The sequence below is a fragment of the Brassica napus genome, chromosome C3 (assembly GCF_020379485.1).
Source record: "Brassica napus cultivar Da-Ae chromosome C3, Da-Ae, whole genome shotgun sequence".
Classification (NCBI taxonomy): domain Eukaryota; kingdom Viridiplantae; phylum Streptophyta; class Magnoliopsida; order Brassicales; family Brassicaceae; genus Brassica; species Brassica napus.
In genome coordinates, this window is record NC_063446.1 from 2,024,245 (window position 1) to 2,038,358 (window position 14,114).

The window sequence follows — 14,114 nt, forward strand, 5'->3', positions numbered from 1 at the left end:
GTTCGTAATCGTCTGATGAAGGTTGGAATCGAGGAGATGAGTGGGAGGCGACGAAGGTTTTATAAGAGGACGAGAATCGCCGAAATTTAATTAATTTTAATTAAGAAAACAGATGATGGCATGTGGAGGTTGTACGCACGTGCGGTAAACGATACTGTTTTCTGTTCCACGCTGACCGTTGACGTACGTGGCGTAGTCTTAGTGGACGGTCGACTTAATGAAAGCAGTGATGATGTCATTGCTTCCGTCACCTGTACCCTTTGTAGATTGTTCACCGGCTTAAGTGTCAAACACCTTAATCCTCTCCTAGTATAGCTTATCCATTTTGTTCCTTTACTTGCACCAGTTTTAAATAGGGGTGGGCACGAATTCAAATATTACCATAATTTTTAATTTGTTCGTATTTAACAGATACTTAATTTTTTATTTGTTTTGTTTCGGCAAAATACGAATATTTGATTTTTCGCATATCCAAAAAAAATTACAAATATTTACCAATATTTACACACACACACACACATATATATATATATATATATCCACTTTATTTAATAAAATCAAAATCAAAAATATTATATGACATATTGTTTTCAAAAAATATCTTATATATAATATAAAATAAAAAAAATAAAGATTAGCTAGTGAAACTATATGTTCCATAGATTTTTAAAATAAAATTTTTATAAAAGATAAATTTGTAGAAATATTGTAATTTTACAAAAAAAAATAATTTAATACTTTTATAAGTAATTTATAAATAAAATTAATAAAATTGTATTTTAAAATAATAATTATATAAATAATACATTTAAAATACTATATTTAGTTGTATATATATATATATATATATATATATATCTATTTGTTTAAAAATCGGAGCAAAGCGGATATCCGAAATCTAATTTTTTTATTTATTGGTGATTTGCTTTAATTTTAACCAATGCTAGATCAAATAAGGGGGGACTTGGAAAAAGAACTGAAACTCCATCAAATGTTTTTAATTAAAACTAATCATAGTTTACATATCTTTTGAAATTATTGTTTTAATTTATTTTAAATAAAATTAAAACATAGCTATATTAATTAAATCTGATTAACTAATAAGAAAAAATAACATTTCATTTTTTAAATAGCCAAACGTTGTTAATGTGAGATCCAATATTATATGAAATAAAATATTTTTATTTGTATAAATTTTATTAAATTTTTATTATCATACATTTTAAAATTTTATTATAGCGTAATAAATACATCTCACTAATTTTAAATAATTTTTTCTTACTTTCAATTTACATTATATTTTTCATCTTTGACTTTAACAATTGTAGAGATTGTCATTTTTGTTGAACTTCCTTACTAAATTTATCTTAACATTTTTAAAACACATAAAACAAATCAGTTCACATTTATACTAACACAAAAAAAATACATATACTTCGACAAACAAATAAAAATTAAATACATAAGAATATAAAAATACCAAGAACACAACAAACATATTTTATTATTCTTCCCTCTTGTTCTTTTATTTATGTCTTTTTTTCCTATTAAAAAATAAGCATGCTAATATTATTATAATCCAAGGCATATGAACTATATTAATAGAGTATTAACTGTAGAAAAATCCTTTGAAAAATACTTTGATTAATATAATTAAATGACTTACCATAAAATAAATTAAATAAATTAGCAAATAATATAATTTTAAATGACTTACCATATAATGATGTCAATTCATCTGTTTAGATTAATAAATGAATTAAATAAAAATTTCTTGATTAATATACGTTTAAATAACTTACCATATAATTTTTATGTTTAAAAATATAAAAATATTTTAATCATTTCTAAAAGTGATAGCGGATATATGATATTACATTTTCATTGGAAAATGATTGGAATTTTGTAGAATTATATATTTGACTGTTTTGCATTCATTTGACACATTTTATACTATATATATAGTGAATGAATGAATTTAATTATTAAGTTTAGATTAATTAATTTTCTAAAATGTATGATTTATTCTATTCACTACTAATATAAAGATAATAAAAACCATTTTTATAATTGTTTCTATAGTATCATATGTATTTATATGTATCTTACAATTTTATATAATGTTGTAATCTAGATATTTAATTATTTCTATAAACAAATTATGTTAATTCATCTATATTTAAAATGTTTAATTGTATGTTTGGAAATATAGAATAGATTAAGTAATTCTATGAATAGTTTTCTTTTAAAAATTTAATTAAATAAAAAAAAACATCAACCAATCAAATTATAACAATTAATTGGAGAGTTTTTCTATAAACGATACGTCAGCATAAATCACTAAAGTGACTTTTCAATTAATATATAGGAGGATTGTTTTTTATATCGCTATGCTTCGAAGATTTATGGATGTCCAAATTTTTTTGAATCAAATCGAAAAAAATAACTAATGGAATCAAAAATAACTGATAAAATACTCAGCCCTAGTTTTAAGGTCCTTTACTTACACCAGTTCTAATAAAAATATATATAATTTCTCGGCAGCCACTACTTTTGTTATATTGTAGTCAAACCAAAAGAAGAGACATTTTCTGAAGAGAAGTCAGCATTTCTTGAGGTGGAAGTTTTGTATGTGTCTTGTGATTGGACAGTTGATGGAACTACGATGAGCTTCTCCGCAGCGGATTACAGTTTCCTCTTTGAGAGTTTGAACGAAGCTCACGTCATGGCGTATCCAACGTTGTATCGTTGGTTTATACCTCGGCTAAAGTTTTTTTTTTTAACTTTAACCTCGGCCAAAGTTTCCCCGGTTTTATATATAACAATAAGAGGGGTATTAAGCCGTTGTTTCAATCCTTGATTAAGTACTAATTGAACGGCATTATACATAGGGACTCAATTTAAATTAATTGATGCGATTTGTTTTAGTCACATGAATCTTTCTATTTAAAAATCGTTAAATTGAAAGTTGAGGTAGGTGTATGAGAGGCTGACGTTAGCTTGTTCCCCGTTTGATGATCATCACTTACGTTTACTATCATTATACATTATTATGTTATATTCAACATTGTGTTTTTTAAGATATGGACTTTCATATTTGTATTAGAAAATGAAGAATATAAAATTGTTTTGGTCAAATATGACTTTTGTCAATATTCATTTTGTAGATATTTATACAAGTCGCATAGTTTCATACACGTATGTTTTAAATAAATAGCTATCCCTAACTCCCTCATCATTTGTACATATGAAACCTGAATTATAAATACAAGAAATAAAATGAAACCAAAGCCCTTTCTCAAAAAAAAAAAGAAATAAAATGAAACCATCGTGATGCATGTAACTTCTTTTATTTGTGAAACATATGCACTTTATTAAAAAAACATATGCACGTAATTTGATAATTGTCGCTTTTTGGGTGGTAACACTTTTCTAAAAGGAAGAGATAAAAGAGTCATAAGCCCAACAATAATAAAACATTTTTTCCTATTATATAAATCAGATAAATTGTATCTGGACTTGATCTGAATTTGTTATTATATAGGACAAATCGACATTATACTTTCGTGTAGTTGTTTATTTAAGTCGTTGAGTAAATTGAAATATGATGCTTCATGGAACATGATGTTATAGCTGCCGAACTTGACCTAAACATATCTGTTGTGATGGATAAATACCTTTTTTGTTTTGTCGTATTTAGATTTTCGGGAATATGCTTCAAGAAATTGGATAAGGATGTAAGCTGGGACATCACTGTCAAAACTTAGAACATACAGTATATCTTTAACAACGTCATCACATATATACTATTCATATGACTAGTTGTCTTAAAAGTACGATAATATATATATAGGGACCCTAATATATAATAAGATATGTGTGTGTAAACGTAAAATAATCCAAATTTTAGCAAAAAAAAACGTTAAATAATTTATATGATATGATTTTGAAACGGTGGATTGTTGTATTCTACAATTTTCATTGACTAGTGTTGAGTTTGTGATAGATCTCCACTATTGAACTTCTAAACAAAATTTCTCGCATTAAGAAAATAAAATGCTCGCATAAAATTTTATAATTTCTTCTGATTTTGACAGCAAGAACCAAACTAATTGCATAATTTCTTCAAACAAATTTGATTTTCTGAATTTTGAGAGGTAGGAAAAAAAGTAGTCAACAAGAATGATTCTAATCTCCTTATATACATACATTTTGTCTTACCGTCTGCATCATGACTTTCATTCGACCAACAAATTATCATTCATTTAAATGGTTATTTCTATAACTTTTCAACTTCAGACATGATAACATCAATGGGATAAGACCAAAGAATTCCACAACATTAATCTATGTGGTGGAAAACAAAGTAATATATAACTTTTCATGTTACATAAATATATAGATTTAAACTTTTTGCATCCACTAATTTTAAAATTTTAAGAACAATATGCAGCTAAAAAAGCATCAGAAATCAAATATCCTTTTGTCACACCATTTTTGATTCTCTCAACACAATATACTTGTCACTAATGGGCCACGCTGGTCACTCTCCTCTCTGACAATTAATCATTCGTCACTACAACTTAAACAAAATGGGCCAAGTTTGACCCTTAATATGGGTCATCCATCATCTAAACCCGGTCGGTAGCTGGAGATCAACATCCGACCCGAAGTCTATGTGTTTTTTAATGGCTGCTTATTCCTCTAAATTTATATTTTGGGATCCTGTAATATTCCTCGCGATTCTCAACATATTTGTTTATTTTTGTCCTTATGTGGTTTGCAACTATGCACATCATTTTTCCATGTAAACCATACAACATGATCGCTAAGCATTATTCAGTAGACTTAAAAGGTACAAGTATGGCCAAATGGTCATGTCGATAAGTTGCTAGACATTTGAAACTGACCAATAATTTTGGCAAAATAACAAACATCATATCATTAATTATTCATGCATCATAGCCGGTCCTGGGCAAAGTCTAACGAAACATTGGTCTTAGGCCTCCAAAAATTTTGTAAAAAATTACATAGAAAAAACTCCCAAATTTTTTTTTTAAAACCTCCAAAGTTATTAAAAAAAATTTTTAGCTGGAATTTTTTAAAAACCGCCTACGGCCCTTAAATCTCATGGCCGGCCCTGCATGCATCACTACGACCAAGATTTTTTTTGTCGTTTCCATCGTAGTCATTAATTGTTGAAATACCCGTAATTACAACAACTACTGAATACTTAAACATGCACGTAGAAATTACAACAATCTGAAAAGTTGCAAATACATATTTACATGTGGTGAGTTTTATTAACAAAAAGAACATGAATCTGACGAATTAGATATAAATATAATCATATAAGTGCAAAAAAAAGAGTGAGTCATTATTTAATCTGGTAAATGAGGAGTAGTAATTAATACGAAGTCAGAATCTTGTCATTCAAAAGGACGTCTAATTTCCTACTCGAAGATGCTCACAAAATATTTAAAATAATATAAATGGTGGATAGAAGCACTAGACAAATTCGATTCTCCTTACCAGTATAATCATATCCATCACTACGAGTCTACGACATTGGGCGGTGTTGGTCTACTTGGCTCAATTTATACTTTTATTTATAAGTCATCTATCAATTTAAAAGATCATTCTAAGATGGTTAAGCTTTTATAGTTTTTATTAATCACCCAATATAACCTTATTCTTAAACATATACTGTCATATATCACACAATTACTTAATGTTTCATAACTTAAAATTTTGAAAATACAGAGATAGACAACATAAGTCCGTCCATTGGTGAAGTTCAAATGGTAGAGGATTCGTTTTATCGATCAAGATCAGAATCTATTCATCCACGAGATTACGACAATCATATAGTAATTCCCTCTGGGCTGTTATCAATGTTAAAAAAAACACAACAAACTTAAATTTCTCATCATACACTATGTCGTTCACATTTATATTTAGGTGCATGAATAAAATATATATCATTCTCGAAACTACTAAACTTTCATGATTAACTTTCTTCTTTTTGTTTCAACTTTTGAACCAAACACTACACGTTTCGTGCGTAGAGAAACTCCACGGTATATGGAGGAACATCTCGATGAACATTCCATATTGTAATATAATATAATATATTCAAGCACTTAAGCATCATAAATTCTTTCTAATTATATAATAATAAACGTGGTATATCCTTAATAATGGAGTTTTAGCCTTTTATCATTTATAAAATAGTATATTATATACGAGTGATTAAGTCGACCGCAAAAGGTACGGAGGAGAAGAAACAAGCATTCGATTCTCTCATATATTTTGATGCATCCTTCACTAATGATGGTTGAGAAAAAAAGGAAAATAGCCAACTGGCAAATATTGTCAAAATTGAAATAATTGTCACACCAAAATATTTGTATAGTTGTAAATAAGTAATTATTATTCCTCACTTTTCTTGGCTTATATAAGACGGTGACCAAACACAAGATCAAAATGCAGCAGCAACTCCTATCATATCATCACCCATCTCCTTTAGTTATATTTTGCTCTTCTTTGTTTTTTGTTCATAGCTTTGTAATAACAGTCTTATCCTTCTATTAAGACTCAATAAGAGGAGGTACTATTACTACGTACTTCACTTCTTGTAATATAAATAAACTGTTTATGTGAAAGAAAACAAGTAAACTAATGTTGGTTTCTTACTAACAGATGGGTGAAACCGCTGCCGCCAACCATCACCACCACCATCACGGCCACCAAGTCTTTGACGCGTCCGTCCCTCAACAACCAGCTTTCAAATGCTTTGACGATGATGGCCGTCTCAAAAGAACCGGTTACCAATGCTAAACAAAATAATAATATCAACTTTGTTTTATTAACGTTACAGCATGAAACGCAAAACAAAACGTTTTTTTTTATAATTCAGGTACTGTTTGGACCGCAAGCGCTCATATCATTACAGCAGTGATCGGTTCAGGCGTTCTCTCGCTTGCATGGGCTATTGCTCAGCTTGGATGGATCGCTGGACCTGCGGTGATGCTATTGTTCTCTTTTGTTACTCTATACTCTTCAACACTTCTCAGTGACTGCTACAGAACCGGAGATGCAGTCTCCGGCAAGAGAAACTACACTTACATGGACGCAGTTCGGTCCATTCTCGGTAATCATTTCATCCGATACTCTATTATTATATACACCTTCCGTTTCATATTATTGTTTTAGCTTTTAAATTTTATTTCATTATACATTTTACATTTTCATAATATATTGTAAATAAACTTTTCAGTTTTACTTTTATTTTTTATTGTGTTAATTAATAAAATAAAATAAAATAATCTATTAAATAGAGATAAAATATAAATCTAATAATTATATTAATTTGTGCTCTGTTTTGGTTTAATGTGTTTTTTATTATAGGTGGGTTCAAGTTCAAGATATGTGGGCTGATTCAATACTTGAATCTCTTTGGTATCGCGGTTGGTTACACAATAGCAGCATCTATAAGCATGATGTGAGTGTTTCTTAGTTTACTTGCGAAACAAGCTTCAAATATGTTATAGATTTAACATTTGATGGATCATGCAGGGCGATCAAGAGATCGAACTGTTTCCACAAGAGCGGAGGAAAAGACCCATGTCACATGTCAAGCAACCCTTACATGATTATATTTGGTGTGACAGAGATCTTGCTCTCTCAGGTTCCTGATTTCGACCAGATTTGGTGGATCTCAATTGTAGCAGCTGTCATGTCTTTCACTTACTCAGCCATTGGTCTAGCTCTAGGGATCGTTCAAGTTGCTGGTCAGATATAACTATATAAAGACTCACATAATGGTCATGAGAATTGTGCTAACTCTTGATTTGTAATCTCTCAGCAAATGGAGTGTTCAAAGGAAGTCTCACGGGCATAAGCATTGGGACAGTGACTCAAACACAGAAGATATGGAGAACCTTTCAAGCACTTGGAGATATTGCGTTTGCTTATTCATACTCTGTTGTCCTAATAGAGATTCAGGTAATAAAACAAAACCTTACTTGGGATACAAGATTCAAGTATTTATTCTAAAACCCTAAAGAAAAAGATTTCACTTTGGTGCTTGGTATCTAGGATACTGTTAGATCCCCACCGTCAGAATCAACAACGATGAAGAAAGCTACAAAGATCAGCATTGCAGTCACCACTATCTTCTACATGCTATGTGGCTCAATGGGCTACGCAGCCTTTGGAGATGCAGCACCAGGAAACCTCCTCACGGGTTTCGGATTCTACAACCCGTTTTGGCTCCTCGACATAGCCAACGCGGCCATTGTAGTCCACCTCATAGGAGCTTACCAAGTCTTCTCTCAGCCCATCTTCGCCTTCGTTGAAAAATCAGTCTCAGAGAGGTTTCCAGACAATGACTTGCTCACCAAGGAACTCCAATTCAAGATCCCAGGGATTAGGTCTCCGTACAAAACAAACGTTTTCAGGGTAGTTTTCCGGTGCTGTTTCGTCGTTCTAACCACCGTGATATCGATGCTAATGCCGTTCTTCAACGACGTGGTTGGGATCTTAGGAGCCTTAGGGTTCTGGCCCTTGACGGTTTATTTCCCGGTGGAGATGTATATAAAGCAGAGGAAGGTGGAGAAGTGGAGCACGAGGTGGGTGTGTTTACAGATGCTTAGTGTTGCTTGTCTTGTGATCTCGGTGGTCGCTGGAGTTGGGTCAATAGCCGGAGTAATGCTTGATCTTAAGGTCTACAAGCCCTTTCAGTCTACGTACTGATGATGATAAAGGACCAAGAACAAAAGAAAACTGGTGTATAAAGCTTATTGTTTATGTTATGCCTTTGAAAGAAAAAAATTGAACATGTGTATAATGTAAGTTTCCATTTCGTATGATATCTCTGTAATAAATTTATAAAATATGTTATATAAACCCTATGATTCGTGTGTTTTTATTTCCTCTATTAATTAGTTTATATAGTTTTTGTTATTACATGTTCATCTGGTTAACGAATGATGTGTACCACAAATTTGGAATAATCAATTTTTAATTTTTGTTTATAGTGGTAACTCTTTATATTGCATCTTTTGTTATGAATGTATGAATTAGGTATTGAAAACATGGTGCTGGGAAAATGGAATTTGAATCAAAGTGATACTGACATTTCAATGGTGTTTAAATATTAAAAGTGAAATTTTAAAAGGAGCAATTTGGATGGTCTTGCCTAAAAGAGAAATTCCTCAATAGTCAAATTAAGCTGTCCACCCAGCCTAATAATAATAACACCCGCACCTTACGCAGGATAAACATTATATATATATTTTATTTTATGTATTATATGTTCTTACATTTTATGAAATAATAAATATATATTGAATAATTAAAAATCAGTAACTATTACATATATAATTAAATTGGTGCGAACGTATAAATCAATTTTATTAATCCAAAATTTTTTTTTTAAAAATTTGATAGGATATGTAATTAAATTTAAATGATATTAACATACATAATATATTTTTAATATTAATGTATATTAAATGATGATTTCTACTCATATGTTTTTTGATCACGTGTATCTTTAATAGCAAAAACTTTAAATTATTGATAACAAAATTTTCATTGTGGGATTAATAATTTTAGTAATTTATAATTTAAAAAAAAATTATCAATGTTAGTTCAAAACTTTTATAAAAAAAAATTATTCAAAGTAAATGTTGAAATTAAAATATTTATTTATTCAATATGGTTTATAGTTTAATTTAGAATGATATATACACATATATATATTTTAAATCTTAATGATTAATTAAATTAGACTTTTATTTATATGATTTTGTATTCATTTGTATTTTGTCATAACAAAAATTTTAAACCATGGATCGCAAAATTTGAATGTGCGATTTTTAACAGTTTTAGTAATTTATAGTCGTTTTTAAAAATTCAAAATAGAACATATATAGAAAAATCTAAATTTTTATAATATAGTTATTGTGATTTTTTTAAATTATTTTAATAGTTTAAAATTAAACAAATTTGATAGAAGATATATTATTTTTTTATCAGATCTTTATTATTCAAAATCATTAATTGTCATATATACTTTAGCCACATTAGGCAATTTCGTAATCTTTATTTAAGAAAATAATAAATGTCATTAATAATGAATTTATGATTAGTTTAATAAAAAACTTATTATATAATTAGATGGACCAACATATTTCTCTAATAATTCTAAGAATCATCCTAGTGATGACACGTGTCTACAAAAAGAAGTCGTAATGTTTCACAAATAATATATAGGGAATAAAAAATCTCCTATATAATTTCTTAAACTTTTTGGGGCTAATATTCCATATCACTTGTCAAAAAACATGTAGGGTTCTTGGAAAGCAACCCATAAAAAGTTTCAAGGTTTGGTACTAAATGCATCTAAAGTCAGAGAGTCAGAAATGTACCCATGCCTTCCTCGTGCTCTCAACTATTCAGTGATCATTGCCTTCCAAGGTTTGGTACACTGTACCGTCTGAAATGGTAACTGATGTATATCACACACACTACTATCATATAGAGATGTCAAATGAGCGGGTTGGGCGGGTTTGGGTGTGTCCGAATGAGTTTCATTTTTTTGCTGGACATTTTTGGTCGAAGCCCAAATAGAACCATGTCCAAATGAGACCATAACCAAATAAGACCATGATTTGTTGGGCTATCCATGGACGGCCCATACGCCCATTTAATGTAAACAACATAATTTCAGTTTTAAAAATTTAAAGATTATTAAGTTTTCAATTTTAAAGATGTCACATACTTAAACTTTAAGTTTTAAACTTCATGTTTCAAAGTTATAAAAAATTCAAGATAAGTTTAAAAAATTCGTAATTTCGTCTGACTTGCGGAAACAGAAACAGTCGCCAGCTCGCCACCAACTTCGTTATGAACACAAATCACCGATCTATTTAACACATAAACCATAACACAATATTAGTAGATGATACGAATCAGTAGCTAATAGTGAAAACCCATTAACACAAATCACGAAAAATCAAATCTTAAGAGATGATGAAATCAGAAGTTGGTGAAGAATCGAAAAAAAATTGAAGAAGAACGAAGATGAGAAAGAAGAATCGAACACGAAGAGGAAGAATCGAAGACGAGGACTCGAAGAGGAAAAATCGAAGACGATGATTCGAAGAGGAAGAATCAAACACGAAGAAAAAACACAAGAGTGAGACGGGAAGAAAAAAAAAGGTGATTTGTGTTTTCTCCCAATTTTTCAAACCCTAGACATTTAAGTTTATTGGGCCGCCCATTGTCCAAGTGGTTAAGCCCAATATTGTCCATGAATATAATTGGGTTCACCCATCTGGACAAATTTTAATTATGGTTTAATCTGGGTCTGTCCATTTTGGACCATATCGATTTGGACACGGACCACCCATTTATAGCCCGCCCATTTGACATCTCTACTATCATATCCTGAAGAAGTTGTATGCTTTTGAATTAATGATGATCCAAATTTCAATAAAAGATTACAATTCACAATGTAATAAATCTTTTACATTTTATTACATGGGAGCATTTGATAAGTATCAACCTAAAGAGGTACATCGGATGGGTAATCTTGTGGGTGACTTTTGATCGCCTGCCTCACCAGAAGTTCCTGTTCCCTGAGGTTCAAAGGAGGAACATCATACACATCTGAGAACATGTGATTCAGATTCGGTTTCTCAGTCTTCTCCGCAACCCTGATAGCTTCTAACATCTGTTTACAAGGAACACAAATATAAAAAAAAACCAAAAATGCTTCTTATAAAAAATGCTCAAGAGCCAGAGTTCTTTAGTAATTACCTCTTTCTTGATTCTGCTTCTCAGATCAGATTCCGCTTCATCACTCCACCAGCCATTACTCTCAACCCAAGTCCTAAACCTAGACAGCGGGTTTCTTGCTTTGTTCCACCACTCTATCTCATCAGCAGAGCGGTACCTAGTGGAGTCATCTGACGTTGAATGGTGTCCTACACGATACGTTAAGGCCTAACACACACCAAAACAAAACAAAACAAAACAAGAGAAGGATTTGAAGTTTTTTGTATGTTTTTGATGTTGCATCTTATAATCACATCAATGTTACCTCGATCAAGATTGGCCTATGTTCTCTAATCGCCATCTCGCGAGCTTCATGCACCGCGCTGTACATAGCAAGCGCATCATTTCCATCCACACGTATACTCCTAATCCCGTAAGCACGGCCTTTCACCACTACACCATCACCTATCATTGGCCACAAACAAAGTATTTGAAAAAAATCCGAAAAGACTTCAAGACAAAGACAAAACTCAAAAGGGAAAAAGCAAAAGGAGTTATACTTCGGAACTGATCTGAGGTAGGAGTACTAATCGCCCATCCATTGTTCCTGCAGATAAACAAAACAGGCGCTTCCATAACTGCTGCAAAGTTCATAGCAGCATGGAAGTCTCCCTACCAAAAATACAAAAACATTATTTTGATATCAGCCAAAAAGGCTCAAGAGTAATGAAAACAAGACTTCAAGTTTTTGTTTCCATTTCACCTCGCTAGAGCCACCATCGCCAAAGAATGTGACCGCACACGCATCCTTCCCATCCATCTTTAAGGAATAAGCAGCACCAACCGCGTTTGGTAACTGCGTACTGGAGAAGGAAACTTCCATCGGCAACATAAAAATAGAAACCATAAAATTATCATAAAACCAGTTTGAGTCGGTAAAGAATACGCTATTGTGGCTGAGACGGTGAAATAGTTAAGCTTGTTAGAGCCATAGTGAACAGGCATCTGCCTGCCTTTGCCATAATCAGATTTGTTCCCAAAACACTGGTTTGCAAATTCTTGAAGCGTGAAGCCACGCCATAGTAGAACACCAGGCTCTCTATACTGCACATATACAACAACTCCTCAGTTCAAAAAATTTATTGGAACTTTTACTAAATAGTCTACGCCCCCAAAATCTCAGGGACCGGCCTATACAGTCAAAATGATGAAATTATGATTTTTAAAACCTGAGGGAAGATGACATCATCAGGAGAGAGAGCTGCAGCAGAAGCAATATTAATGGCTTCTTCACCGTATGCAGTAGCGTAAAAGGAGAGTCTGCCTTGTCTTTGAGCTTCGTAGAATATGTTATCCATCATTTGAAGAGTAACCATATCGCTATACATTTTCACCGCAATTTCTTTACTAACAGGAACAAACTGGCTGTTGGGGAGTTGTTGGCCATTGTCATCGAGAACACGGTAGCAAGGCACACGCTCTTCGTTGGATTCTGATATGAAGTGGATCTCAGGTGTGAAAGATACTTTTCCTCCGGGAAAATCCATGACCTGAATATTGGTAAAAGACTCATCTCAATACATATACTTAACTCTACACAGTGATTAAATTAAACAGTAAGCTATGAGCAAGTTTGTAATCAACGTATGTTCACCTGACTATTGGTGTCTTCGTGTGAGCTTGAGAGCGTATCCACCATGGTGTTACACAAACGAGTTAATGGATTCGGTGAGACTTTTTTTATACTCGGAGGACCACCATGCGGTAGTTTTTGGCGGAGATGACGAGACGCGTGGCTTGGAGAACCGAAGGCGAGGCTATGTCTGAGAACGTTGAGGAAAGTCGATTTCGAGGATTTCAGATGCTGAGCCATTTTGTGTGTTTAGGATTTGATAGAAGAAGAATAGCGAGAATATCGAGAGACGAAGAAGAAGATGACGATGTCTTGTGTTAGAGAGAGAGAGAGGTTGTTGAGTGTGTTTTGTTTTTTCCATACAGATTTGATTCCTTAATTCACCAAGTGGAATCTTTACTAGTTACTACAGTGCTTAGGGACTCGTGATCTCACGTCCATCGTGTCAAACGCTACCGTATAAAACCGAGATCGTGTATCCATGGGCCACAACATTACACTGTCAAGCCCATTAGATTACTCACTTTTATATAAGTTGAATCTCGGTTAATTTACTTCAGTTTTTCATAAAGTGAGTTAAGATTTATATACCAAAATTCGATAAACTAGCAAAAGAACTGATACTCACGAACATCATTGAATGATTGCTTCCTTGAAACCCGCAAAGTTTCTTGAAAGTACTGTCCATGCAATA

The 14,114-nt window shown here is 31.9% G+C and overlaps 2 protein-coding genes across 2 annotated transcripts; one reads left to right on the forward strand and one right to left on the reverse strand.

The window, feature by feature from the left end:
• Positions 1–6,441: 6,441 nt before the first annotated feature.
• Positions 6,442–8,928, forward strand: LOC106384945 (amino acid permease 2). Its single transcript, XM_013824871.3, has 7 exons — positions 6,442–6,610; positions 6,703–6,826; positions 6,920–7,153; positions 7,411–7,504; positions 7,579–7,793; positions 7,868–8,007; positions 8,101–8,928. Exons 2-7 carry the CDS (start codon positions 6,703–6,705, stop codon positions 8,755–8,757), a joined length of 1,464 nt encoding a protein of 487 aa, XP_013680325.1. The 5' UTR covers positions 6,442–6,610; the 3' UTR covers positions 8,758–8,928.
• Positions 8,929–11,458: 2,530 nt separating this feature from the next.
• Positions 11,459–13,909, reverse strand: LOC106384942 (2-oxoisovalerate dehydrogenase subunit alpha 2, mitochondrial). The gene is made up of 8 exons (XM_013824868.3): positions 13,442–13,909; positions 13,017–13,337; positions 12,734–12,891; positions 12,551–12,650; positions 12,348–12,459; positions 12,113–12,252; positions 11,830–12,015; positions 11,459–11,743 (listed from the first exon to the last, which is right to left on the reverse strand). Exons 1-8 carry the CDS (start codon positions 13,658–13,660, stop codon positions 11,576–11,578), a joined length of 1,404 nt encoding a protein of 467 aa, XP_013680322.1. The 5' UTR covers positions 13,661–13,909; the 3' UTR covers positions 11,459–11,575.
• Positions 13,910–14,114: the final 205 nt, after the last annotated feature.